Below are 25,139 nucleotides of genomic sequence, written 5' to 3'. Positions count from 1 at the left end.
TCTTCCTCCCTGGGAGGACAGAGGGGGCCTTCAAATTCTTCTGTTTTACAGAACGCTTTCTCTTTTAGGAGAGATTTTGTTGAGAAGTTAAGACAAAGTCTGTCACAAAAAAATTTGTGTGTGGGGAAGCCCTAGAACTGATGCGTAGTTTAGCTTATAGTCTAAATTTTTCCATGTATTGATAAGTCACATTTGTAACTTCAGATCAATAATGAAACGAGTATTTTTCTTAAAAAAAAAAATTGATAGATAGGTAATTAAAAGTATGAAATTTATAACTTTTATATATATATATATATATATATATATATAAAGTGAAAAATTTAAAGGGAGGACCAACAGGTATGGGTGCAGGGGCGATACATTGGAGATCTGCTTGAGATCTCGGAATAGAGGCGGCACCATAAGGAGAGCAGTGAAGACACCTGGCCGATACGTGGCGAGAGGGCCGAGCATGGGACTGCATGCCCCTCAGAATTTCTATTGAGTAGTGTGGCTATATTGGATTGACTATAAAACCTGTTGCGTGGGGCCCCACACTTGCCGGGAATACAGAGGAAGAGAGAAAGGGAGAGCAGGTGGAGTTGCTCAGATCACTTGGAGAAGAAGCAGACACCGTATAGAAATTGTCGCTGCAAAGTGCAGACACTCCTAAACCCAACAAACCTTCATTTTTCTGATCTTAAAACTCGTGTCTCTGCGAAAGATTTGGTCCTTCTATATATATATACAAATAAGCTAAGAAAGAACATGATGTACTCATGTGTAGCCGTTTTGTGAGGGGCGGCTTTGCTGGATAGCTCGAAGCTCCGAGATCTCATGTTCAATACGATTAAAACTTAAAGGGAGGAGTAAAGAGCATAATTAATCAGGTATGTGCTGTACATGTTATATGAACTTATATCTGCCTCGATTGTAATTGTGGTGTATTCTGAACGACTCTTTTCGTTTTATTTTCTTTTTCTTTTTCTTTTATTTCTGCGCTGATCCAAGCTGTTTTGGAACATTTTATTCCGAATCATATTCGTTTTTTTATTTTTTCACGAAGTGGATACCAGATCTGAGCCCGAAGACATGCAGTGGTTAGGGTTAATTTATGGGTTCATGCAGCCGCTTCACAGTTTTCAATATTGGTGTTTTTTGTTTTCGGTAGTTTTTCAATGTTATAAGTGCATGCATTCACGATAGTTTTTTAGCTAGCTAGGTGTGATTTGGTAGTCATGAGTACGTAGTTAATTACAAGCTAATATTAATATTGTTTAGGAGAAAACGATGTGAATAGACAGAAAGTAAATACAAGTTAAAAAGACCGTGTTTGATTTCAACATAATATTTAGGCGGACAAATAGAGAAATATTTCACGTGCATGCCCATGCCATTGAGAGATGGACTAGGTGATCCAAAGAAAGGATTAATATTATGAAAAACCTACTCTGCCGCCTCCATCTTACCGCTCAAGTGTACTGCTCAGAAAATTTTTATATATTTTTTTTTTACTTAGTGATTAAGAAAGTGACTTTAAGTGTATTAGTGTATTTTTTATTTTTAAAAAATATTTAAATATATTAAAAAAATGTGAAAAGAAAAATGAAGAAAAATAAAAACTTAAAATGTGTTGTGTGGTCAAACCGAGTGGACTACTCTGGACAACTCTAATATTATTGTCCCAACTTACTGGTTTGGAAAGGGAAAGAGAAAGTTACATGAAATTCCTTGCTGATCTTTTAGAATGGCACTTGCTGCTTAATCATATATAATCAACTAAAAGAAAGGATCAGAAGAAATTAGCTTGCATGAAAGGATCGGAAAAATTAGAATATTTCCTCTTTTAGAAGCTAGCCACTAATTAAAGATCATGTAAATTACCAATTTGAAACTATATTGTATCTAGTCCTGATGAATTATTATTCCCGTACTCGTTTTAACCCATGGAATAATTTAAAATATTACGTACATACTATATATATTAATCTCACTATATATTAATATGCTTGATTACCTTATAGATATATATTATATATCAACCCTTGAGTGTTTGAAAAACTGAATTTATGACTAAACGTACTCTCTACTTATACAAAACACATGCTCTCATGTGTAGTATTCATGTTTATGTCAGGAAAGATATTAGAACGACGACGATATGTGTACGTGTGTGTGTTGCATTCACGAAAGGTGTCGTTTGGCTAGCTCTGTTGAATCGTGTACTATCTAATTACCTTCCTATAATCCTATCCCGGGCGCCCCTAAAGAAAGCCGGCCTTGGTGTAACATATAATATAAGCTCATACATTCACATGCAATTCATTCTCTCTCTCTCTCTCTCTCTCTCTCTCTCTCTCTCTCTCTTATAATTTGTATGGCTTTCTGTTGGTGTTTAGATTTAATAAAATTATTTCCCTCCTGGATGGTGTTTATTTTAGAAAACTTTGATTAAACAGTACTCCCTAGCTAGCTGTGGGTACTTACATTAATTAAGACCTTGTGTATTTTTTTTTTTTTTTAAAACAATACATGTGATATGATTTAATTAGAAAGAGATCACTGTTCAAACAAAACTGTCTAGTAATTAAATAAGAAATAATCTTGGGAGAAACCACTGTTTGGGAGCAGTCACTTTGCACACCCTATGTGGCATCATCCAAGTCATCCATCTGGAGAGAAGAAGTTAGTAGATTGTAGTATGTGTATTGTGTGCACTACTATAGTGGATGCTATATAGCACTACTCATTAAATAATCGGGATTTACTCTTTGAAACAATTATATATTTGGTCGAGCCTGGGTTTATAACATAGGTACATACTCTATCTAGCTGTGTATATAAGCATTTAGCTCAAAAATGCAAATCCATGCATTAAATAGAAAAAAAAAAAAACCCTTGTACATGTCCAGTATTTTCCTAAGTAGTTGCTCGATCCTAAAAACTGTTTTCAATAAATAAATGCTATATATATATATATATATATATATATAAATATATGCTTGAAAGTGAGTGCAATCAAGATCTTACAGACCATGTGCCATTTTTTGAGCGCACCCTTGTCCTTTAAGCGTCAATGCTAATTTTTCTTAGGAAAATATTATTTTCATTTCTATCGCTGTAATTGTTTGTTTTAATTTTTTTTTACTCAGTGATTAAGTATTTATTTTTTAATAATATTATAACTTTTTTTAAAAAAATATATATAAAAATATATGAATGAAAAAGTAAAAAAAATTAAAAAAAAAAAAATCCTATAACTAACGTAGCTCCAACTATAGCTGGGAGCGGTGCTGTAGTGTCACTCTTTTTCTTAATCGATGCACGTGCGTGGATATTCTTCTTTTAACTTAATTTGGTGTCAGAAACGAAGTGATGTGGAATAAAATGACATCATGCTGTTGTTGTAACTAAATACATATGCATTTTTTAGAAAACAATTCTTTACTTTTTCTTTTTTAAAAATTATTATTGTTATTATTATTTTCAATTTGATAAGAAACATATTATATTTTAAGAATAGTACAAAAATATAATTATAAAAGTAAATTCATAAATTAATATATTTTATAGTAAAATGAATTTTATAAATGAATCATTTATGTTTAAAAATTAACCAAATCAGCCAAATTATTAGGCATGGAAAAGAAATATGACTACTGCAATATTTAAAGCTTTAAAGAATCAAACTCCCAAAGACGTTGAATCGGCTAAGGTGACGTCATTAATTTCTTTATTCCGCAAAACAGCGTCTCTTTGCTCGCAAACGCTGGGCTACTGCTTGTATGACCATTATAAACACGACCTTCCTTATGCTTAAGCTAAACCCTATCTTGTACGCTCCAAAGCGCAGGTGCATTTAATTGCCATCATCATCACCTAGCTACTAGCTGCAATCTGATCTCCATGACAAAGATGGTGACCACGGAGTCCGAGATGATCTCCGAAGGCCAGGTCGAGTCGTCACTATTAGCAGATCAACAGCCCAAGATCAATCCTTTCTCGTCGCTCGGAAGACAATCCTCAATATACTCCCTCACTCTCGACGAGTTCCAGCACACGCTCTGCGAGAGCGGCAAGAATTTCGGGTCCATGAACATGGATGAGTTCCTCACCAGTATTTGGACTGCCGAAGAAAACCAAGCTGTCAACACCACCGCCACCGCCACCACCACCACCAATGTTATCGCCGCTAATAATATGAGCAGCCACACCCACCTGTCTCTAAGCGAAGCGCATACTGAGAGGGGAATAGCAAAGCAGCCAAGCTTGCCACGACAAGGTTCGCTCACGCTCCCGGCACCTCTCTGTAGGAAAACGGTGGACGAAGTCTGGTCTGAAATCCACAAAGGACAGCATCAGAGTAATAGTACTAGCCATAAAAATGGTGATAACATTCAGAATCCCGAGTGTGGAGCTCGCCAGCCGACTTTCGGAGAGATGACCTTGGAGGATTTTCTGATAAAAGCAGGGGTGGTGAGGGAACCGAGTGCAATGCCAGTATCTCAACCCCAACATCAGCAGCAGTACGGGGTATACCAGAATAAAAATTCCACAGCGGGTCCTAGTTTCGCAACTAGGCCTACAACAGGATTTGGTGGCGCTGGTGGTGCGACTACTGTTCCAACTCACCAAACAATGCCACAGGGTGCTGGTGGGGCTATTGGAGAGTCGTCGGGGTATGCTGGAAATGGCAAGAGGAGTGGGGGATACCCACCCGGGCCGCCGGCGCATGTTTGTTATGGTGGAAGGGTAGTGAATGGTGCCGGTGGATATGGGGCGGCGCCAGCAATGGGAGTGGTGGCACCGGTTAGTCCTGTTTCTTCTGATGGGTTGTGCACAACTCAGGTTGATAACTCGGGCAATCAATTTGGACTGGACATGGGGGGACTAAGGGGAAGGAAGAGGATCATAGATGGTCCCGTGGAGAAGGTGGTGGAGAGGAGACAAAGGAGGATGATCAAGAATAGAGAGTCCGCGGCCAGATCTAGAGCCAGGAAACAGGTAATAAATGCACTGTTTGTTCCAGTACATATTATTCAAATTTGCCAGCTTCCCTAAATCCTAATTTTCACATGGTTGTGATATCGGTGCGTCTTGCAAATTAATTAACTTGATTTCCTAAACTTGGCAGGAAGCCTCCAGTTTTAAACCAATAAGTGTAATTAAAACTCGTCTAATTAGAGGAATTTAGACTAGATTCGATCATCAATTAGCACTAGCTAGTACTGAAGCATAACCTCGTACATCGATCTTTTTGGTTCTAGTCATATTTAGTTTGATCGATTAATGCTCATCAAGGAACGCATGCAAGGAGAGGCCGCATACTAGCCAGTGTTGAAGTTTTAAAACATGGACTATCAATGCGAGGCGGCCTCGTTAGTTTTCAGCAAACTTTTCGATCTATTTCATCTAATCATTATAAATTTTTTAAATTTTCATATAAAATAAAATAAACAATTTAAATTTTTCAAATAAAAAAAAATTAAAAAAAAATATTCTAATAATATTTTATTCAACTTTAACTTTAATCTTATCTCATCTCATTTACAAAAACAAACGAGGCAAATTGCAAAGAGAAATATCCCACCTTTTCGCATGTAGCCAGCCAAATATTAGACTTACAATGGGAATTACGAATACTTTATTTTATAAACTTGCATTGCTTGACAAAGTACGTCAAATTGTATAGCTCTGCTCTTTTTATTGTCACGTTTGTTGTAAACATTTTTTTCGTTTTGGTAGTTCTCATGGCATCTCTCCAAAGTCACTGCAAGTGAATGGAATAGAAGTGCAACGAAGGAAAAACATGCTCCTGTAAATTAGAATCCTCCCGGGTTTAGTTTTTTTTTTTTTTTTAAGTATGATGGGAGCAGTGTGATTATCTAATCACTGAAAGCTTAGTTATTTAAAACTAAATGTATTAACAGATTTCAGGAACACGCTTCTTTGGAATTCTCTTAGAAATCATTGAGAAGTACCCTTGAGTCTCTCCATTTGGATACGGAAATATTCTCAATTCATCTCTTCTCATCGTTACAACTTTTTCAAATTTTCGTACAAAATATAATAAACTATTCAACATTTTTAAATCTCAAAACAATAATAATATTAAAAAATAATATTCTAATAATATTTTATTCAACTCATCTAAAACCATATCATCTCATGATCTCATCTCATTATCTAAACGAGCCCTAATGATCTTCATACAGTGCTGCCATCCTACAAATGATGCCGTGATGTATATATTCTTATGCAATTTTAATTTAATTTACTTTTACAGGCATACACAGTTGAACTAGAAGCAGAACTGAACCAATTAAGAGAAGAGAACACAAACCTTAAACAGGCTCTGGTAATGGCATATCGAATGTTTGATTTTTTAAAAGGTACTTCACATTCATATGGAAACTACTCTTACAAGTCTTGCTTTGTTTCTCTTCTTCGAACAGGCAGAAATTGAGAGGAAAAGAAACCAACAGGTAACTGTCGTAATTTCTTTTAGTATCATTATGCATAAGGGATCATACGCTTTTACATTTACCCATGGATCTACATCTAGTAGTACGGAACCATTCCCGCCTGTGTTGGATAGATCTATCATGTGTTATTTCCAAAGAACTGTGTATTTGATCAATTAATTGATGGCCATATGCTTGAGTTATGCAAATTTTTGTAGATTTGCCTCCTGATAAGGCCGTAACTCCCATGTGGAGTTGTGGTTTTAATGCGAATTTCTTTCAAACAACTATTCTAGATTTATGCTTATTCCTCTTTTGCTGTCAAAATCTTTCTGCAAAACCTAGAGATTGGATGTAAACAATTTCTAGGACCATCGTGTTGAAGTCCATGCCCATGCCCAGAGCAATCTACAATGGCTGCTCAGCACTTAACAAGTAACTGCATTTGCAATTACAAATTGAATGCAAATAAATGCATTCATATAGGTGAGGCGATATATGTTCGCCTATAAATTGAGACTCCCAGTGAGAGCCTCAGACACACCTAAAAAGAAAAGAAAAGAAAAGAAAAAGAGTCAGAAGAGCTCTGAAAGAAAAGAAGAGAGTTGAGTTGAGTGGAGTGTGATCTTTCTCCTCTGTAATATTTTCTTGTGTACCACTATTTATTAGTGAAGTTATTTTCTGTGTATGTAGGCAATTGCCGAACCACGTTAAATTCTTGGTGTCACTGAGTGCGTGGGTGTACTATTTTATTTCCGTTTTTATTTATTCCGCTGTGTTGATTTCTCCAACACATCGGACTAGGAGATTTTTCCCTTGAATTACCCGAGGTGCACTTGCAGAAAACTCCTTGTCGAGGGCCTGTGCACCCCCGGGATCAGTTGGGACGTTGTTTATAGAAACCCGGTGCCAATAAAAAAGTATATATATATATATATATATGCATTTCTTTTCCATGATATGTCTTTTATAATTATATGTTCTTTTTTTAAATCCTTCTTCATCGCTAGCAGTATTCTGAAGAGATGAAAACGAAAGTTCAAACCAAGGCTCAAAAAGCTAAAGAGAAATTGAGGGTGTTGAAAAGGAACCAAAGTTGCCCATTGTGATGTAAGGATCAGTACTTGATCAATGGTAATTGCGACATCATATTTTGAGTTTTGAGTTACAGCATTGTAGAATCTCACTTGCTCTGATGCGGCAGTATATGCATATGCCTGAAGAATTACCTTTTATGCAGTGTATTGAGGAATGAAACCTGAAAAGGTCAAACCAAAGCAAGATCAAAAGCTAAATGGATGAAGGTGATCATGAGAAGAATTCGATTTCCCCATTGTGAAGCAACTAAATCATAATTGTATTATGCGTGCGATGCATTACATAGGATTAGCTTCTTGAGACTAATATATTAAATTATTAATCACTACCTAGTCAATGTATCAAAAGCTAGCAGCACTTGGTTCCGTACGTGGCCTTTACATGTTTATATATACATACTCCTTTCTTCATAGCTTGCAGACAACGCCTGGCTCTTATGGTTCTTGCAGACAGCGCCCGGTTCTTGCACTTTGGTGCTCTTGTTTTTCAGTCCGAGTCTCCTAGGATGATACAGAGCTGTAAGCATAGACTCGCTTCAGTATTGCTTGATATTCTTGCCCGCGGCCGGTATCCCTTACCAAACGCATTGCTTTTTATATATGTGTGTCCGCGTCTTAGTCTATCTTGACACTCAAGAAGACAGAACTTTCATGCTCCACTGGGGCAGCTACACACCCGAACGGAGAAAGGCTATGTACACTGATCAGTTTGATGCCCTGTTTAGAAACGGAACCTGGGTGAAACATGTCACCCACTACGGCCCAGAACATTAATGTTGGCTGCAAGTGTGTGTGTGTGTGAAAGCTCAAACGACATGCTGGCGGGACAAAGAAGTCAAAGCTTGTTTAGTCCCCAAAGGGCATGCCGATGATATATATTATTTTTTGGAACAATCGAATAAGTCCTACTAATATTGCATTAGTTATTCAGATGCCATTGAAGCGAGCTAGGGAGGTGATCGATTCCTTAGAATAATCTTATCCATCGCTTCAAACCCTATTCTTAACACGTTTTTCTTTTTTCGGAGAGCAAACAAATATCAACTTCCCTAGTTTTACAAACAAACCCTGTTTCACCCAAATTACGTCCCTTCGTTCTAATTCCTTGTGATGCTGGAAAAATTATAAGCACGCCAGCATTTTCAACCCCAAACCATGAATTTGAGTACTGTAAGCTACCAGGGGGCCGATCATTTGACTAGTATGTGGGCTAGCTTAAGTCGTTTCTTATAATGGGTAGGAATTATACGAAGTATGTACATGTTGGTTTATGATGTCATTAACTACTTTGATAGCTTGTCAACTGCTATTTTTTTTTTAGAAGAGGAAGGTAATCCCAATTTTATTGGTTATCCTCTTTTATTGTGGAGGATTATTTTATACAAACTAGGAAAGAGCTTTGGGGATTACATAAATCTCGAAACTAAAGCCTCATATATTCTAAGAAAACTAATACGTACAATAATTGTTTCAAGTTATCTAGTATAATAGAAGAATATAAAGCTAGTGTCTAAAAAAATGCTATTTTCATCTAAAGTTTGACAAACCAGATTTATCAGTAACAAAAAGTCCATACAATTGCCGAAGTAATTGTGAAGTAGAAGAAAAAGACAAAGTAATACCTGTTACTCTAAGATTAGCTAAACTATCTGCCGTGCCATTACCTTCTCCATATATATTGCATATCAAAACTTAAAAATTTATTAAAATCAAGTGTATCTTCCCAAAAAGGTCCACATACCTACAAGGAGAGCTTTTTTTTATTTTTATACCAGTTAACTACCATCAAAGTAGTATCTGATTCAACAATGACGTCATAAAAATCCAGCTGGTAACACAGAGAGACCATCTTTAATTGCAAAAATATTTGTATCAATCCCCAAATGAATGGAGAAGCTATGTATGAACTGCCCATAGCGATTTCAAATAATCCCACAACATTGCTATGTAGACGGTAATCACGCCTGATTGGGCAGCCTTTTGATCCAATGCTGCATCCACGTGAAGGAAAAAGGACAAGGGGCTGAATGTTATTGCTTCAAGTTTAAGCATTCAGAAGTATCAAAAGCATGTCATCGATCGAACCGAAAACGGCACAGTTCATGACTTTCTCCTTCTTCTTCTACTTTCCTTTTGGAGTCGCAATTCTGAGAAACCCATGATTCATTGGCCTCTTATCCCTTCACTCCCAAGCAAAGGGTAACGCCAAACATACCATAGTATGAGTATTTATGGTCCTATTCGATCGTTTGTACCTGGTTATACATTAGACTTTTAGGGGATTATTTCATCATATGTCATGTAAATTAATACATGAATACAGTCACCTTTAGTCACGTGAAAAAAGACATCGAGAACCTATTATGGTTGTCAACAACGTGTCTGACATGGCGTGAAAATCCCACTTATTCAAATGATGATCAATAAGCTAGTGGCTCGTATAGGCAGATCAGGAGATTATTAATGGTGGGACACAGATTAGATTATTGTATTGTATCAGCTTCTTATACATATTCATTGAATCTCGCAAATGAAATTCTCAAATCCTATGTTCTTATAATCTAATCCATTAAGTGGCCTGCCTACTTAGGTTAAAAAGTAAGGGCATTCTAGTACTTTTCAAATCTTATCTGCCTCTATAAATTTAAATCCCATCTAAACCTGAACTCATAATCCTATTGATCAAAAGAAGTTAGCATAGAAAATGTCCCCACATTTATCAATCTTGTTTGTTACATTAGCATTCTCCCTCCATTGTGTTATAATTTCGGCCTCAGACCCCGACCCAGTTCAGGATTTTTGCATACCAAACCCAAGATACGGTTCAGTAAGAATTGCCCACCTTGCTATTCTCCCATGCAAGAATTCATCCGAGGCCACGGTCAATGATTTTGTGTTTTCAGGCATGCAGAGCGCCGGCAACTTCTCAGACACAGGCCTGGCAGCCATACCAGTGAACCCAACAATCTTTCCTGGCATTAACACTCTAGGCATGTCATTTATACGAGCTGACCTTAAAGTTGGTGGGATTAATCCACCACATTTTCACCCAAGAGCCACTGAAATTTCTTATGTGGTGCGAGGAAGCGTGTATTCAGGCTTTGTGGATTCGGGCAACCGCGTGTTTGCTAGAACAATCGAGGAAGGAGAGGTCATGGTGTTCCCCAGAGGTCTAGTGCACTTCCAAATGAATGTAGGTGATAAGCCGGCAACCATATTTGGTAGTTTCAATAGCCAAAATCCCGGGTCACAAAAAATCCCAGCTGCCATTTTTGGATCTGGAATCAATGAGGAGCTCTTAGAGAAGACTTTTGGATTGAGTCCTAAGCAAATTGGGAGGATGAGGAGAAAATTTGATCCCAGGGTGTGAGGTAGACGGTGAAAAGAATGCATGGAATTTTTCACGTACTACTTTTTGCTTTAGTTGGTATTGGACCTATTGGTTGTTGACTGTTGAAGGGTTATATGGTCTTTTAAATTGATTATACGTCTTCATCTCTTTCTCAAGCTCCTCTGTTTCTCCGTCTCTCGTTCCATTCCTCTATTACTCCTGCTTTTTAGCCTTAATAAGCCATTTTTAAATCTCATACTTGTCCCTAAGACATGGGTTTCCAAGTGGAGAAACCAAATGGGACTTCCATGCCTACCCGCCCGGCGGTTGGGTGGGAGCAGCTGAACCCAGGCACGCAGGGATGGGGGCTGGGGTGGGAGTAAAAGAGCCCCCTTTTGAGCGGGGTCTGGGCTGGGATCAATGCTATCGAGCCCGTACAAGGCGGATGACCGCCCTAGATGTGATCGCAAGCATAACCATACACATAAAAGGAACCAAGCCATTAATGAACAAAAAGTCACCCACTAATTTCGCCTGTCTCATGAAAGACGGTGTAAATAAATACGCTCATAACATGCATGTGTAAACTCCAAACTTTTTAACGTTTTCATTACAAACTCCGTCATTAGCTGTGTTTTTTTTTTTCTGACAACAACCAGCTCCTGCTCTTCCACTCAACATGAACCCCATGCATTGACCAGGCATTCCTAACTCGATTCTGGCCTTTACTTGGATATATGATACTTTTCCACTCAACAGACTCAACGAACGAAAGATCAATTATTCAGGCTACATTGTTTCGTAGCAAATTAGCAACTGCAGTCTAATACAACGGTCCATGAAAATGCTAATGCCCGGTACAGGATTTATCAAACAGATCAAAATGGTCAAAAGAAATTGTAGATTACCACATCGGGAGAAAATAATGCACAGGGCACACCGGGGGTAGCCCATTACATATGTGGAAGCCTACTTCTCCCCTACCAATATTGCCTTGACGATACTATCACTCATTCCATCAGCATGGGGAAACAGGTGCCCAGCTCCTGCTAACTCGTGATAGTGAATCCATGGTAGCCGTTGCACAATGTAACGTTGCAGTGTAACGGGCACAATCATATCTTCATCTCCCTGCCACAGGTGGACTGAACCTTCCTTGTTTGGAAATGGGTTTTCCAGATCCATGGGACTGAACTCCCAGGTCCCAAATCCAACATTCACGTCACGATGGAGGGACTCGTATTCTCCTTGCTGTCTTACCAGTGCCTGAGGAAGCCAAATTCAGTAAATAATTACATTTTGTTTTAAATAATGTTATTAATCATAATAGCATAGCAAGAAATTCTGGTCTTAAATCCGTATCGATCACCCAAATAAAATGAGAGAGAGAGAGAGAGAGAGAGAGTAGAACATTCTACTTTATTGGTGATGCTGCATAAATTTATCTACTTGGAACAAGCTGAAAAGAATCTCTTCATTTTTACACACAAATTCTATTTAAACTTGTGTCCATTAGACGGTTTAACTAATTAGTCATTGGATGAGAAAATGAGCTAAAAGCTTAATCTTGTCTCAAAAGTCTGATTCTGTTATTAGTGCACCAGCACTTGTGATTTTGATACAAGAGGGACACTCATTCATTTTTAAAATCAAGGGCTGATAGTACAATACTCTGCAACTATGGTAGAACAAGGACTTTATTGAGGATAAAAATAGGCATATCCAAGTACATGGGACGCATCCCTATGGATTAGTTCGTCTATTTCAAGTGTCCTAGCTTTAGAAACCAAGTAAATGAATATAGTTGCAAAAAAGTACGGTAGCATTTCTGTCCCTTAATGTCCTAATACTTTCACAATTCATATCATTCCAAGGGATCTTTTAGAGGTCCTTCAGAACCATTAATGTTATTTTCAAACAAATGAGGCTACAAAAAAAAATATATTACCAATAATTTTTTTTGCAACCCTGCCTCTATGTTCTTTTCATGTAGAATTTTGAAAGAAAAATAGAAGAAGAGAAAGCTGTGCATAGAAGGCCAAAACCAAACCAATGCCCAGAGAACAATGAGGGCGGAGCTTTTGATTCTCTCGTTGTTATTTTATAAAGCTAATCCTCTAAATCCCTGTTAGAAGCTTAATCTTTGCTTCTCAATGTTGGTAGAGTGCCAATAAAAAGCTATCAACAATTAATCACATACCACCACTCTCTATATCAGTGTCATAACAAAGATCTCCAGGACTGCAAGCAAGCTACAATCTCAGAAGAACATTTTTTTCTTGGTCACAAATAACAATTATCAATAGACATATACTGTCAGACCATCAGGGAGTGAGAAAGCAAGTTAGTAATTGATGTCACTGGGAATCTTCTTCATTCCACAGCAATTTTCATTAGATTGACAGAAAGGTAAGGTGAAGTAATTTCCATTTAAATAAAGAAAAAAATGACAGAAATTTTGAGATGTTAAAATTTCAAGAAAAGCTAGATACTAACCACATAGTTTTCCCTATCGGAACGCTTAGACATGAGTTCTCTATCCTGGTGAGAAAGGATATCAGGACTAAGAGCTGCAACGCTAAGAGTAGGGAACCATTTTTGTGTTTCCCACCAGTAGGTGAGCCAGGGTGCATGGTGAGCAACACGAAGTGCCCATTGATCTCGCTGTAACTGTTGGTTGTAGGCTTCACTAGATAAATTTGCAGGAAAACCAGGCCACCAGTAGTTAATCACTGGAGTTAATAGTCCCACTCCTGCTAGCCTGTTAGTGTTACAAGTATCCCTCGCATAAGAGAAAGGAATAAACAGTAGGTAGAAAACTCTTTCTTTCTTTTTTTCTCTACACAAACAAATGCAGGCATTCTTTATTTCTCCCTCTCTTCTCTTGCATATATTTATACAGCTAACACAACTCATACCTGTGAGGTATGTACTTGAGGCAACTCCAAACAACCTGCCCACCCATGGAGAAACCAATTACATAGAATTTGGATCCGACTCCCAATTGATCAGCAAGCTCTTCTATATCCAAAGCCATGCTCTTCACTGTTCTCTTTGGGTTAGGATCACTCTCCCCATAACCAGGTCTGTCAAAAGAAACAATGTAGATCCCTAACTCTTCAACTATATCCTGGAAGAACCCACCATTGATTCAAACAATAACAAATCTAAGAATATCATATCTAACTTAGATAAGCATAAAATTATAGAACTACAATAAACCAATGAAAATGTACCGGGGATAGAGTTTTGGCGACAACAGCATCATGCCTGCAAGAATCATAACCATGGACGAAGACAATTTTATGGGTCGCCATTTCTTTAGGCACACCATGCTCTTTGTAGGCCAAATGCCTTCCATCACTAAGTTGGATCCTTGGTGCTGTAACAGGGGGACCATCAGCAGAACCACATATCTTCGGTGGAGGAGGTTGGACTGCCTTATAAGCCCATGCTAGAAACCCCACCAAAAACAAAACTGTTGTTTTCTTTAAGAGCCCTGCAAATTTTGAGCTTTAAGGAAAAAACAGCACAAGGACTGGATAAAACATTGAACAACTCTACTAAATTATGGAGAGAACAAAACTAATCAACCTGTTAAATCCATGGGCTGAGAATATAAACTATACTAACGACATGATTATTCTGTGTTGCATTTATTTAGAAGGAAGGACTTTTTATAAACTATAAAGTATGACAGTCTTAACAGCCATTGTCAGGTTGTGCCGTTGAGGCCATAGTTTTCTCAAGCACAATTCAAATAACGCCTGTGTGCAACTTGTAAAAAGAAAATTCCGTTCCAGCAGGATAAGTTTGTGATTAACGGGTTCAAAAATTAGAGGTGATAAATATAAAAAATGGATGGCTAAGATGCACACCCAGTGGAGTTTAAACTCATGACCTGACTCCCCATTGTTCTTTAAGCTAGAATTCAAAGTCATGAGGTGAGAGTAAATATGGTGAATTATGGGGGGATGGTGTACCAATGAAGTGAGAGGGGCATATGGTGTGGGGTTGTGGAAACATATTAGAAGAGGATGGGGAGTCTTTTCTCGCCACACAATATTTTTTTTTTTCTAGGAGATGGGGCTAGGATCAAATTCTGGTATGATACTTGGAGTGGTAATGGTGCTTTAAAGGATCTATTTCCTGTTCTTTTCAGGGTGGCAAGTCCCAATGATGTCTCAGTGGTGGAAGTCATGGTGACAATGGGGGAACAAAATCAATGGAACATCAATTTTAGCCGGGCGGCACATGATTGGGAACTGGACAGTTTTGCAGCTCTTTTCAGCTTCTTGTATTCACTCAAAAGTAGTAACCAGCAAGTTGATTTACTGTGGTGGATACCTACAGGTAAAGGTTTATTCTCGGTTCACTCGTATTATAAATCTTTGTCACAAGAACTTCCAACTCAGTTCCCTTGGAAATGGATTTGGAGACATAGGGCGCCTCTCAAAGCATCGTTTTTTGTGTGGACTGCTTCTTTGGGTAAGATCCTCACAACGGATAATTTGTGAAGACGATGGGTGATCATCGCAGATTGGTGCTGCATGTGTAGGAAAGAGGGTGAATCAGTGGACCATCTTCTATTACATTGTGAGGTAGCTCGAGGGATATGGAATGAGGAATTTAGAACATTAGGCTTGGGTTGGGTTATGCCCGAGTCTGTAGTGGAGATGTTGGCTAGTTGGACAGATCTAAGAGGTAACCAACAGATCAAGGCTGTATGGAAGATGTTGCCTATTTCCATCATGTGGTGTTTATGGCAGGAGCACAATGAACGGACATTTGAGGACAATGAAAAAACTATGGAGGAACTAAAAGCTTTCTTTTTTAGAACTCTTTGTACTTGGGCCATTGCTGTTAACTTTAGTGGCCAAGATTTTCATGATTTCCTTGTTTCTAATGCTCCTACATAGCTAGGGCATTCTTTGTACTGAACATGGCTTTTGCCTATTCTTTTATTAATATACTTCCACTTTTAAAAAAAAAAAAAAAGTCATGAGGTGATATATTATGGTGAGATGCACAAGAAGTGGGATATTAAACCCGCTACAGGTTTTGGGAAATACACATACTGGGTATAGTGCTTCTCCAGGTAAATAGTCTGTTTCTTGAACACAATAACCTAGTTATACCATAACCCAGTTAGTTGTGCAATACTGTCCAGTATTGAACAAATGTCTGTACTAGTTATTTAAAGTTTAAACTTCACCGTGGATTACCATTCCCAAGCAAACAAATGCCACTTGAAGGAAACAATCCTTCAATGTTTATAATAACATAAAAATATAGAGAGCGAGAGAGAGGGGGGCGTTGGGGGGGGGGGGGGGGGGGGGGGGGGGGGGGGGGGGGGGGGGGGGGGGGGGAGGAATACATATTTGTTAAATTGTGAAAATGTGAATCACTTTCAAATATTTTGAATTGTGTATCACAAAGCATTTTGGAACATTAAAAAATAGATAAAATATCATGATTGTTAGTTATATTTGTTTCATGAAGAGGAATTCTGAAGAATGCACAAGCACGTGTCTTTTATCTGGTTAAACCCCAAACCCATGTAATGCATCCTCATCACATGGATCAAGTAAATCATCAGCTTTTCACCGATGGAATGTGGGCCCCTATAAATTGTTTGCACCCCAAGGGTTTGAATCTTAGACATAGATGGAGCATACCACTGAGCCAACCCTTGGGGATTATGGTTTTACATATATATGCATCAAAAAATTATGGTTAAGTAAAATCTTAAGTTCCTTGGAATCTGCTGGTTGGCAGAGAGACAAGCTTGAAATTCTTCAAAATCCTGTATTGATGTATCATGCTCTTAGCCTCCTAGTTTATTGGAAGCATACAAATGATAGTAAATTCACTACTCAGTCAGCATGGAACATTCTTAGAACTCAACATTCTCTATTTTCTGCTGCAAGAATCTTCCGCTCCAAATTTCTGTTTTTGTATGGAAATTGTGGAATAATGGGGTAGCGTTGGACATAAATGTTCAAATATGTGGCATAAGCTTGGCTTGTAAGTGTAGTTGTGGCTGCGAGGCTGTAGAGTCTGATTTACATGTTTTTAATGATTGTGATTTTGCTACATCTTGTATGGCATCACTTCTCACAGATTTTCGGCCTTCTAGATCTTTCAGCTTTGGGGTGGAGAGATAAATTGCTAACTTGGTGGTCAGTTTTCCATGGGACAAATCAGATTCATACAATTGCTCAATTAGTTCCCTGTTTAATACTTTGGGAATTGTGGCTAGCAAGAAACTCAGCCAAATAAGAAGGTATAATCAAGCCTGCTTCTTGCATTATTTTCAAAATTGTGAAATGGTTGCATGAATTAAATCTGATGATTAAACCATCAAGGGGCATAAAAAGGTTGGATGATGTTTCTATTTTAAGTTTCTTGAGAATTCCATTGCTGAAGACTAAATTGAAAAAGTTTAGTTTAATTCACTGGTTGAATCCCCCTACTGGTAGAGTGAAACTTAATATCGATGGGGCCTTAGAGGGTAATCCTGGGCTTGCTGGCTGTGGTGGTATTGTTCGAGGTCACTGTGGGCAATTTAAACACGGATTCTCCATTCATTTGGGGGTTGGCACAAATGTTTTTGCAGAGATTTTTGCAGTTAAAGCTGGTCTTTCTTTGTGTTACCAGCTTAGTTTTTATGATGTCATTGTTGAGTCTGATGCATTGCTGATAGTTAATTGGTACAGAAATAGGAAAAAGCCCCCTGCAGGTATGTGAATATTTGGGAGGATTTTTTTTTTTCATAAGTTTTGGGAGGATATACTTGACTTAAACAAGTTTATAAGTTTTGATGTGCAGCATATATACAGAGAAGGTAATGGCGTGGCAGACAGATTAGCTAATCTTGGAGCTTCAGGTATTACTTTGTCTTTCTCTTCTATTTTACAATTACCTAGAAATTTGTATGGAATTTTTGTTATTGATAAATCTGGTTTACCAAATTTTAGATGGAAATGGTTTCTTTTGGACATTTGCTTTATTTCTGTTATAGATACTTTGGAACAATTAATGTAAGTACAAGTTTTTTTTTTTCCTTAGAATGAAAGGTTTTTATAAGAGTTTTGGTTTTGGGATTTATGTAACCCCCAAAGCTCTTACACCGATTGTAAAAGGTATTCCCCCGCCATAAGAGAAGGCTATTAATAAAATTGGGGGTACTGTCCCTCTTCTTAAAAAAAAAAAAAGTAAAATCTTGAGTTATCTTTGACTTCATTCTTTTTTCTCAAGTACAAGGAAACCTTAAAAAAAATCTTAACAACTTTTTGTTCTCATTTGATTTTCTTTTTGTTAAGTTATTTAATCTCTATTTATAATGACACATGAACCTCAATATTACGTGAGATCTCTTATTTACTACTTCTCAGCCATTTTCAATTGAATAACTAAATAAATATTTCTTTCGAAATTCCCAATTGCAACAGTTTTAACTTTAAAAGAAACTATGAAAATATAAAACAAAAAAACGATGCGAATGTTTACTATGAGATACCAAAAACCATGCACAGGTACCCATTTGTTCCAAATTTCAAAGTTTCAAGTACAAAACTTTCTTCCGCACCGTCACATAGAAAAAGGTTTACATGAGCAACAACTGAATTTCCAACTAGAAGACGCAATTCTAACTCTTTACATAAAAACCAACTTAAAATGTAATTGCATGTGAATTCCATTTTATGCATACTATTGATCTAATTCGCAATAATCAACTGATCAATTATATAGAAAAATTATAGATATCTTAAAAAAAGTCTAATTTCTGTGGCATTCTTTTCTTTGGCAATAATAAAATATTAAATAGCGACCAAGATAGAAACGATGCAATGGTTCCGATGTATATACGATAAGAACGAGGAACAATGAAAGATTTAATCATATAACAGCAATGGATCAGGTGAAAACGAAAAGAAAGACAACCTACCTGAGGGAAGCTGAAAGGAACTTTTTTGCTTAGCTCTTCTGGTGTGAGCTCTGGCAGACGCTGCCGATATCTTCCTGTTCACGCCCCCAGCCATTTCCACCACAAATTACCCACCAAAACCCAGCAACAAAATCACCCCAAAAGTCAAAGATCCAGAGAGAGAGAGAGAGAAATATCTGAGAGTGTTGTGCACTTGGTTTTGAGTTTTTGATGTTGGGCTTGCTGAGAGTCTCACCACCGATACCTTTGTCTTTACAACTTTGCATGACTAAAAAGGCCTCGTTTATTCTACTTATTTCCTGAATTTAACACCTTACAGAGTGGTGTAAATGCAAAAATTTTGTGGGTAATTTTGACTTTTCATTGGACGAGTATCATGACTCTTATCTCTATATATAATAGTTTTTAATTTTTTTATTATTTGTGGGAGTTCGAATTCCAACCTCTGAGAGTTATGCCAACCAGTCTTATATAATAGTTAGGTCAAATTGATTCCTGCAATTAGAATGAAAGAGATGTTAATAATTGTCCCGTGAGAGATTTGAAAAATTATTTACATCAGCTGCTGTTGCTGCAGTACATCATGTTAAAAGAAGAAAAATAAATAAATAAATAATACCATATAAAATGTGCGGAGAGTGCTCGAAAGATTTTTGTAAAGATTTAGAGAGAGAGAAGCACAAATACAGCTAATGGAGATAACAAATTCAATTAGACATTGTAACGTTACGTTACACTTCAAAGTATAATCAAACAAAAACAATAAGAAAATTCTAGAACGAGAGGGTCGTTCACGTGTCTATTCAATTCTAATCTTCTTTTTCTTTTGAATGATAATAATAACTTGAGGTGTTATAAACACATAAATTTGGTGGATGATCGTTTAGTTTTCACTTAGAATTCTAGTTCATTCATGTACTAACTTTTAAAATTTTCATTCATATACCAACTTTTAAAATTCCTAAATTCATCGATGTATTTATCAATTCACGTATTATAATTTTATATTTCTTACCCTCCTATGCCTATAAAGAGGTATCTTGAGAATCATTTGTAGAACCAAAAAAATTCAAAGAGAATGATATTGAACTTCTTAAAGATTTAAGTTTACATTATTATCTTCAAATTCTCTTGTTATTTCTCTTTAATTTTATAAGATGAGGGATAAAATAAATTTTTATGAACAATTTGAAAAGATCCGATCCCGGACCTCCAGAATTGCAGCTGAGCCACCCAATCATCTTCCATCATCCATCATCCGATATGTTGGATATTGGTCATCGGCCCAACTTTGGAGTAAAAAGCCTCTCCGGAACCGTCCTGAAGCCCAATCCAATCGTTATTGTTTAATCAAGATTAAAGCCTGGTTGCCGCATACCCAAAAGAGTGATCTACGTTAGCATATCTTCCTAATGGAAAATACTGTTTTTGTTTGCATTTCAACCCGGTAAACAAAATTTAAGACCTCCTCAGGTAATAATGTGCGTTATTTTTTGCACTCGCAGTAAACAAAGATGAACACACACACACACACATATATATATATATGATATGCTTCTTAACTATATAAGAAAAAAAGTTAGAAAACATTAACGTTTTTTTGTGAATTAAATTTTTTATTAAGAAAATAATACACATCCAATATTTTTTATAATCATGTTTTAAATAAGTAACATTTCTATAAAAGAACATATAAAAATAACATTGTTTTACCCAAGTACTCCCAATTTAAAATATATCCTAAAAATATTGTAACTATATCATTTGATAGAATACGGGTCATCTCTTTCTTAAAGATATCAAGGTAAATTTAATGTGATCTCAGATAATCTATAAATAATAATAAAAAAATGATGAAAAGTTAATAATAAAATATTAAATAATAATAAAATATAAAATAGTAGTGGAAGCATCATTCCACTGTCCAAACACAGCCTTGGATCTTGGAAGCATCACGATCGATGCTAAACTTTGTTCTTAAAATATTAGAAAAAAAGGAGACAAACGCGGGTGATCAAGGATGAGGAAGGTGCAGGAAAACAGAGAAAAAGCGAAAGACTAGAGAATTAATTAGAGGGGGGGGAATAAAATTAGATGGTGCGTGAATGCATATTATATGGTGCATTATTAATTGAGAATTATTACTTGAGGGTGAGGTAGAGTACAGCATGGGATCATAATCATATACATAAAAAGTACTTGGGCTTCTAGTTATGGAAAATCCACCTTCTTCAACCTTTCCCATTTTGGATCTGAATCTCTTTTTCTTTGAGATGACCTCTAAGCACTCACGCAGCTCACTTTCCTCGCCATTTTTGGTGGAGTTCCTTTATGCCCTAAAGCTCTGAAAGAATCTCTAGAACTGGTAAATTTCCTTTGTGCACGAGTGTTTTAGGAAAGTTCTAAGAGTTCCATTCAACGATTTCTCTCCTCTAGTATAACCTTAAATGCAAAATATGACTTTCACGGAGAGTTAGGTTAGGTTACATTTAGATATTGAGTTGAGTTCAGTTTAATTTTTTATACATAGTAATAAGTTGAGATAGTAGATTAAATTATATATGACTCATTTAAGATGACTTTAAATATATTTAAATGTTAATATGAGTTTAATATTATTTATGAAAAGTTAAAAAATATATGGTGCCTCCATCATAAATTTGCTCAATGTAAGTAAGAAAATTACAAAAAAATAAAAACAAATATTATCAGCACTATAAATACAAATTTTCTTATTCTAAATTTATAAAACTAAAATAAAATAATTATTAATAAAATAATAATAGTATCATGCTCACATTTTATTCTATTATTTATTTATATCTTATTTAATTAGAGAAAAAAAAAACACATGTAATGAAAAAGGAAAAAAATTTGAGTTGCAACAAATTGAGCATTGCTCGATTCAACACTGGAGACATTTGTCTTCCGCTCGAGCGGGCTCTCCATCGCTGGAGAATCGAGTTAAAAGGCCTTTTTAGTTTGCTATTCATCATCTTCACATACTACACATTATAATTTTTTTTTTTTGTTATTCTTAAACTTATTAAAGTTTTTAACACATAATTCATATATCACACATTTAATAAGAGAAAAAATATATATATATAATATGTGGTGTATGAAATGATGAATAAAATTTATTTTTAAAAAATTTTATACATCATACTATTATCTTATTTTTATTTTATTAAATATGATGTAATATATTTATTATTAAATGATCATTTATTATATATTTTTTTATTATTAAATAATAATTAATATGTCATATATTATTTAATATAATTAAAATAAAATAAGAGTGTACTATTTATTTTTTGGTCTGCTAATTGGAAAAAGAGAAATCGAGAGAGAGAGAGAGAGAGGGGGAGGGAGAAGGGAAAGAGAAAGAGACAAAATCAGTGGGTCCATTATCTTTGAGGGAAAAGAGAAAGTCAGATTTTTTTAGGCGGTCTTGTCAGTGGGTCCCACGAATTCTCAAATTAAAATTGGTCTAATTGAAGACAGATGTTAGATAAATCTGAAACTGAGCTGAGCTTACTTCTAACATCCAATCGAGCTCTTATGAGCTTTGATCAACGTTCAAGAAGAATCCATAAAAGTTTATTGTTTTTCCTTAATTTATGTTTGAAGAGAGGGAGAGAGAGATTAGGAATGACACTTGAAAAGCAAGGACATGACAGTTTGCTGCACACATCTATGCCTCTCTACTCCAATAATAATCATCCACGCGTCCACCTTAATGAAATCCCCCGATCATGCTCTAGAACTAATTAAGTTTAGACAAAAAAACTCATAAGGATCCAAATGATTAATGCATCGCTACCTGCAGCTCTTGCATCAAAGAAGGATTTATTAGGAAAGTATTTGGCCTTGAACCCTCAATGTGACAAGGGATTGAGCATTAATTATCAAGTCTCCACTCCTATATATAGTCTGCTGGGAGGGCTAGTTGGAAAATCCCACGCCCGCCGCATATTTGGATTTACTCTATTTTGTCCATACTTATTAAAGCCATCTTCCTCTCATCATTGCCCTACATCATAATCTAGCCGCTCCTCAATTTTGAAACTCCGTCGTATACATACGTAGGAAATTAGCTAGGAATAGCTTGTGCCACATTCCGTAGTACCCTTCATTAAAATGTCTATTCCGACTGCTGAGAGTACTGTTTTTCCCTTCTCTCAACAATTATTTAAAAAAAAAAAAAATTTATTATTCACTATCTCATGTCCTATATCCTGTAAAAAAAAATCCTTACATTCTATGAAATTCGTTCTCCATCGATGTGATCAAAATGGTGTGTTTTGATCATCTGGATCCCTCCCTTGGCTATATTGTGATAATAGTTTCAAGATGTTATTATTGGTTAGGAATACATGAGCCAATCAATTAGAACCAATTCCCTGCAGGGACCATGCAGTACTATGAGATCAGGCAGGGCTTCACATACTGTTAAAAGAGTTCATAGAAAGCGAGGGACGCAGCTCTTGATGTGCCCCACATTAGATAGAGAGCTACAGAGAGAGAGAGTACATGCCTAGCTAGCGATATGCTTTTTTCAGATGTTCCCATAATATTTATTCTATTATTTTTTATGCTCAATCTGGAGCCACAATATTTGCTCTGAAGTGACTTGCAGGTACTTCAAAAGTACTATAAGTAGGGTGCTTCAGCCTCCATGCCAACTACAAACTACTCTCAACTTAATTTTATTACCTGCCTGGCCTATTTCCTAGATCACTTCTGAGTTCTCTCCCTTTTCTGCCTTGCTCTTTCAATGGCAAAAATGTCAGAACCTCTCATTGTTGGTAGAGTTATTGGAGATGTTCTCGATTCTTTCACGAGAAGCATAAAAATGACTGTCACTTACGATACCAAGCAGGTCTGCAATGGGCATGAATTCTATCCTTCCACAGTCGCCACCAAACCTAAGGTTGAAATTCAGGGGGGCGATATGAGATCTTGTTTTACACTGGTATATTGGAAGATCAAGTCCTTCCGTTAATTTATCTCCTCTTTTATCTGCTGCATATACATATGCATTAATATTTACTTGATCTATATAGAACTCCGGCCAGTACTGCTTATGTGCACCTTTTTTGTGTTCCTTTTATGTGCAGGTCATGACAGATCCAGATGTTCCTGGCCCTAGTGATCCTTATTTAAGGGAGCACCTGCACTGGTAACCCATAAACTCTGGCTCTGTCCAACAAAAAACAAACTTAATTACAAACAGCCAATTTAAACGAATTCTCGGCTGTAGTAGTAGTACTGGACATACTAGCACATGATGTTCTCGTGTCATGCGCTTAATTAAATTAATTAAGCATGAAAAGATAACATGCCTATATGTCCTTTCTAATATACAGGACTAAAGGTTAACTAACTTTGTCACAGCAAGAACATATATATTTGTTTCTCTCTCTGTGCTCTTGTATATAGTACTAATGTTTCAGCGTGACCATTGATGTAATCTAATTATATGCTCCTGAATAATCAAGAACAGTACTAGTACCAGTTTTAAAATTCAAACTTCGATCTAAAAAGAAAACCAACATGAGGAGATCAAAAGGCCGATGGAAATATACTTTTGGAAGTATGAATTAATATTATATCTAGTTAAAATAGAACTGGCAGAACTAATACTGTAAATTACATCTGCAGGGTGGTCACAGACATCCCTGGCACAACTGATGCTACATTTGGTATGTTTATTGATCATCTGATCTTCCAAATCAATAAAAAGAGAGTTACAGAGTTAGCTAGGGTGTTGATCTATTGTAAGTGTAACTCATGATCTCTTGGTGGGTTTTTGTACATTACAGGAAGGGAGGTAGTGAGCTATGAGATTCCAAAGCCTAATATAGGAATCCACAGGTTTGTGTTTGTTCTGTTCAAGCAGAGACGCAGGCAGTCAGTAACGCCACCTTCTTCAAGGGATAACTTCAACACCCGAAGTTTTGCTGCAGAAAACGATCTCGGCCTCCCAGTTGCTGCCGTCTACTTCAATGCGCAGAGAGAAACAGCAGCAAGAAGACGCTAGATAGCTAATTAAGTACTGAAGCAAAAAAAAAAAAAAAAAAAACTCCATGTTACTGCAGAAACCTAGCTATTAGAATAAAATGGAGTACTTATCTAGCTTTTAAGGCTTTTGTTCAAGTGTTAGATCTCTATCCTAGATCGATCCATTACCGTGTACGTATGTGATAATGTGATTAAATAAAGCATGCAGATAAAAAGAATCACTCCCTGATCTGTATTTCTGACGTACGTACGCTGTCATTTTATGCTTTCCGGCCAGTGAAATC

At 36.5% G+C, this 25,139-nt stretch overlaps 4 protein-coding genes across 6 annotated transcripts; 3 read left to right on the top strand and 1 right to left on the bottom strand.

The window, feature by feature from the left end:
- Window positions 1-556: 556 nt before the first annotated feature.
- On the top strand, window positions 557-7,954 carry LOC121265417 (protein ABSCISIC ACID-INSENSITIVE 5). 3 transcript variants are annotated; one of them, XM_041169044.1, is made up of 6 exons: window positions 557-872; window positions 3,831-4,986; window positions 6,269-6,340; window positions 6,438-6,467; window positions 7,460-7,580; window positions 7,687-7,954. In XM_041169044.1, the coding sequence occupies exons 2-5, from the start codon at window positions 3,889-3,891 to the stop codon at window positions 7,553-7,555; spliced, it is 1,296 nt and encodes a 431-aa protein (XP_041024978.1). In that variant the 5' UTR covers window positions 557-872; window positions 3,831-3,888; the 3' UTR covers window positions 7,556-7,580; window positions 7,687-7,954. The 3 variants fall into 3 exon arrangements, with proteins under 3 accessions (XP_041024978.1, XP_041024976.1, XP_041024977.1); XM_041169042.1 differs by having other exon boundaries at window positions 3,732-4,986; XM_041169043.1 differs by having other exon boundaries at window positions 558-872; window positions 3,836-4,986.
- Window positions 7,955-10,218: 2,264 nt separating this feature from the next.
- On the top strand, window positions 10,219-11,042 carry LOC121265456 (germin-like protein subfamily 3 member 2). Its single transcript, XM_041169096.1, has one exon. The coding sequence runs from the start codon at window positions 10,248-10,250 to the stop codon at window positions 10,911-10,913; it is 666 nt and encodes a 221-aa protein (XP_041025030.1). The 5' UTR covers window positions 10,219-10,247; the 3' UTR covers window positions 10,914-11,042.
- Window positions 11,043-11,380: 338 nt separating this feature from the next.
- LOC121265426 lies at window positions 11,381-19,038 on the bottom strand. The gene is made up of 6 exons (XM_041169056.1): window positions 18,826-19,038; window positions 14,111-14,373; window positions 13,793-14,004; window positions 13,371-13,635; window positions 11,813-12,140; window positions 11,381-11,581 (listed from the first exon to the last, which is right to left on the bottom strand). The coding sequence occupies exons 1-5, from the start codon at window positions 18,917-18,919 to the stop codon at window positions 11,844-11,846; spliced, it is 1,131 nt and encodes a 376-aa protein (XP_041024990.1). The 5' UTR covers window positions 18,920-19,038; the 3' UTR covers window positions 11,381-11,581; window positions 11,813-11,843.
- Window positions 19,039-23,585: 4,547 nt separating this feature from the next.
- LOC121265491 (CEN-like protein 2) lies at window positions 23,586-25,114 on the top strand. Its single transcript, XM_041169146.1, has 4 exons — window positions 23,586-23,806; window positions 23,952-24,013; window positions 24,496-24,536; window positions 24,657-25,114. Exons 1-4 carry the CDS (start codon window positions 23,609-23,611, stop codon window positions 24,872-24,874), a joined length of 519 nt encoding a protein of 172 aa, XP_041025080.1. The 5' UTR covers window positions 23,586-23,608; the 3' UTR covers window positions 24,875-25,114.
- Window positions 25,115-25,139: the final 25 nt, after the last annotated feature.

Source organism: Juglans microcarpa x Juglans regia, chromosome 5D, assembly GCF_004785595.1.
Source record: "Juglans microcarpa x Juglans regia isolate MS1-56 chromosome 5D, Jm3101_v1.0, whole genome shotgun sequence".
NCBI lineage: Eukaryota > Viridiplantae > Streptophyta > Magnoliopsida > Fagales > Juglandaceae > Juglans > Juglans microcarpa x Juglans regia.
This window is presented reverse-complemented; position numbering and strand designations above follow the sequence as displayed.